The 3,931-nt window shown below is 41.1% G+C and overlaps 1 protein-coding gene across 1 annotated transcript in view; it reads left to right on the top strand.

Annotated features, from left to right (window-relative positions):
• LOC102767431 (zinc finger protein 501) overlaps positions 1-3,566 on the top strand; it is a 9,951-nt gene extending 6,385 nt beyond the window's left edge. Inside the window, exon 3 of the mRNA XM_015569909.1 lies at positions 1,861-3,566. Within this exon, the coding sequence (XP_015425395.1) occupies positions 1,861-3,179 (1,319 nt within the window). The 3' untranslated portion in view covers positions 3,180-3,566. The remainder of the gene's footprint in view (positions 1-1,860) is intronic.
• Positions 3,567-3,931: the final 365 nt, after the last annotated feature.

Below are 3,931 nucleotides of genomic sequence, written 5' to 3'. Positions count from 1 at the left end.
GTATAATTAGTGACTTTGAGCATGTTTTCATATGTCTTTCGGCCTTCTGTATGTCCTCTTTCGAAAGTGTCTATCTAGGTCGTTGCCCATTTTTTGATTGAACATGGTGGCTTCTTGACAAATTTCTCTGTGGAGGCTCATGTCACCTGCTAACATCAACATCTCTTATGATGCATTGTGGTTCATAGTGACAGGTGTAATGTCTTTCATTTCTTTACAATTTGAGGCTTGGTTTGTTTGTGTGTGTTTTCCGTTAGTATAGTTAAAGTTTTTCCAATTTTTTATCTTTCAAGAAATACCTGTTTGGTATTCTTGTATTTTTTCTTGTCTCCTTTTATTTATGTTTGTTCTAATATTTATTGTTTCTTTCTTTTGGAACCTTTGGGTTTACTTTCTTGTTTTGTTTCTTGTTTTCTGAACTTCCAGTATTTTTGGAGGTCTTTTTTCATAATGTAGGCATTTATCGTATAAAATTGCCTCCTCGAATTGCATTTTCTGAATTTATACATGAGCTTTGGTAAGCTGTCTTTTCATTTACTTTGTCTCTAGACCTTTTTCAGTTCTCTTTTTTATTTGGCTACCCTGGAATTCTTATTTATTTTTTTATATTAAGTTTCAGATAGAGAGGAAGAGATCATAATTATGCTAAGTAAAATAAGCCAGTCAGAGAAAGATAAATACCACATGATCTCACTCATTTGTGGAATATAGAGAACAACATAGACTGATGAACAGGGAGAGAGAGAGAGAGAGAGAGAGAGAGAGAGAGAGAGAGAGAAAAGCATCACTGTGAGGGAGAAACATCGATCGATCGGTTGTCTACACACATGTCCTAGACGGGGCATCGAATCCAAGACCCGGAGTGTCACAGGACCGTGCTTGAACCAACTAAGCCACACTGGTAGTTGTTTAGCATATTTTTTATAGATGTCAGGGAGGAAGGGAAAGGAAGAGAGAGATAGAAACATCAATGATGAGAAGAATCATTTATTGATTGCCTCCTGCACGCCCCCTACTGGGGATCAAGCCCACAACCCCGGGCATGGGCCCTTGACCAGAATCCAACCTGGAACCCTGGGGTTGGAATTGAACCCAGGACCCTTCGTTCTACAGGTCTATGCTCTAGCCACTGAGCCAAAATGGCTGGGACCATTCTGGGGGAGTTTATTTGTTTGTTTGTTTTAATATATTTTATTGATTTTTTACAGAGAGGAAGGGAGAGGGATAGAGAGTTAGAAACATCGATGAGAGAGAAACATCGATCAGCTGCCTCCTGCACACTCCCCACTGGGTATGTGCCTGCAACCAAGGTACATGCCCTTGACCGGAATTGAACCTGGGACCTTTCAGTCCGCAGGCCGACGCTCTATCCACTGAGCCAAACCAGTTCGGCCATTCTGTGGTTTTTAAAAGCAAAATTTCCAGTATTTTTTGAATGAAAGGCCACTATGGTCAATGATAGTAGCAGCACAATGGTTGATGGAGTTAACTCTGACCCTTGTTTTTGACTGTAGCTGTCTTCAAATATATTTGTTCACCCAGTCTTTCCAGTCATCCTTTCTATGCAGTTGTCCTTATTTGATTTTCTATATTACTGTTATGCGGTTTTGCCTGAATAAGGGGCTGTAACAAAACACCTGGGATTTGTTACATTCATAACTAGGAACCCATTTGGTTCTACATTGTTTTGTTAACCATTGCCCATTCCTCAACCAATTCTTCTTCTTCTTGCTTCTTGTTGACACTTTGCCAATGACACAGTTTTAATAGTGATCAGTGCTCATTCTCCTTGGATTCCCAGTCCATGGATAACCTAAGCTCTCTAAACTTTTCACCTCTACCTCTTTCACAGGTCTCTAGTCTTGGGAAACATTTTCCACTTGACTGAGCTGCAGGGAATACAACGCAGACAGATACTGTTGAGGTGCGGGGCGTGTGCACAAGGATTTTATTTCAGTACAAAATTTCACCTGCAGCATGTGAGAGAGCAGACTTTCATTAAAGGTGTGGACAGGATCTCACTTGCAAACAGCTGCAATTTCCAGGTATCTCAAAATCATGTCACCTGTGGGGAGGTGGTGCAGGGTGTCCTTACCGAGTCAGGACATCTCCACCTAAAGGCTACTCAGACCAGTGATAGGCCAGAAGATATTTTGAAATGTGGGGTGAACTTTCAAAGTGGAGAAGAATATAACAAGGTCATTGGCTGCAATCACACGTTTATTCAGGACAACTGTGTCCATGCTGGAAGTCAGTGTTTTCCATGCTATGAATGTGGAAATCACCTTACCCAATTTTCTAGCTTTTATGAACATGGAGAAAAGCCTTACAAATGCAGTGAATGTTGGAAATCTTTTACGACGATGCATAGCCTTCATTGTCATCAGAGATTTCACACTGGAGAAAGGCCTTATGAGTGCAGTGAGTGTGGAAATTCTTTTACCAGTAGCACTGCCCTTCGTCGTCACCAGAGACTTCACACTGGAGGAAAGCCTTACAAATGCAGTGAATGTTGGAAATCTTTTAAGAGAATTGAAAGCCTTCACTGTCACCAGAGATTTCACACTGGAGAAAGTCCTTTTGAGTGCAGTGAATGTGGGAAATCTTTTACTAGGAGCAATGCCCTTTGTCGTCATCAGAGAGGTCACAGTGGGGAAAAACCTCATAAATGCAGTGAATGTGGGAAATCTTTTGCCACTAGCAGTGAGCTACATCGTCATCAGAGAGTTCACACAGGAGAAAAGCCTTATAAATGCAGTGAATGTGGGAAATCTTTTACAAGAATTGATAGCCTTCATTGTCACCAGAGATTTCACACCAGAGAAAGTCCTTATGAGTGCAGTGAATGCGGGAAATTTTTTATCAAGAGCAGTGGCCTCCATTATCAAAGTTTTCACACTGAAGAAAAGCCTTATACATGCAGTGAATGTGGGAAATCTTTTACCAGGAGCAGTGATTTTCATCTTCATCAGAGAGTTCACACTGGAGAAAGGCCTTATGAGTGCAGTAAATGTGAGAAATCTTTTACCACTAGCAGATACCTTCTTTGTCATCAAAGAGTTCACACAGGAGAAAAGCCTTATAAATGCAATGAATGTGAGAAATCTCTTACCAGGAGCGATCATCTCCTATATCATCAGAGATTTCACAGTGGAGCAAGCCATTATGAGTGCAAGTAATGTGAGATATCAGCAATTTTTAAAAATTATCTCTGCATAAAAGAGTCAAATTATGCGAAATTTCTTAGATGTGTGGAAAATGTTCCTTAGTTCAGTCTTAGCAATAGTATTAGAAAATTTGTGAAGTCTCATCAATCTGAATTGTAGCTCGTACATTTAATCACCTGCATTATGTAAAGTCCTCTCAAGTGACTTTGTTGTTGTGTTTTGTTTGTTTTTATGTTGGTATCATATGATATGTATCTATGTTACACTTTCTAACATACAGAGACATGTAGCCAGATCTATGTCACTGCATATTTCTGTTGCTGAAGGTATTTCACCTGAACCACCTATAAGGTCCCTACAGATGGCATCAGTCACCATCCTGCTGTGCCCAGGGATGCTAAGTTTTTTTAAAAAAAGAGCCTAAGTCATCAGTGAGAGAACTGCCAGTCTCCTGTCTCTTTGGTTTGTAAAATAGTTCTTTCTTCTTTCCCTGTCATGAGTTGCCATATATGACTCGTCATAATGTTGCAGAGGGACTGCCATTTTCAGGGACACACTTTCCCTAGATGCTAATAATGACTTTATTAAGAGCCTAAGTCGCCGGGACCGGTTTGGCTCAGTGGATGGAGCGTGACTGCGGCCCCTGAGAGGTCCCAGGTTCGATTCCGGTCAGGGGTGTGTACCTGGGTTGCAGGCACATCCCCAGTGGGAGTTGTGCGGGAGGCAGCTGATCGTTGTTTCTCTCTCATCGATGTTTCTGGCTC

Source organism: Myotis davidii, unplaced genomic scaffold, assembly GCF_000327345.1.
Source record: "Myotis davidii unplaced genomic scaffold, ASM32734v1 scaffold1786, whole genome shotgun sequence".
Taxonomy (NCBI): Eukaryota; Metazoa; Chordata; class Mammalia; order Chiroptera; family Vespertilionidae; genus Myotis; species Myotis davidii.
Note: the sequence above shows the minus strand (reverse complement) of the source record. Positions and strands in the feature narration are given on the sequence as shown.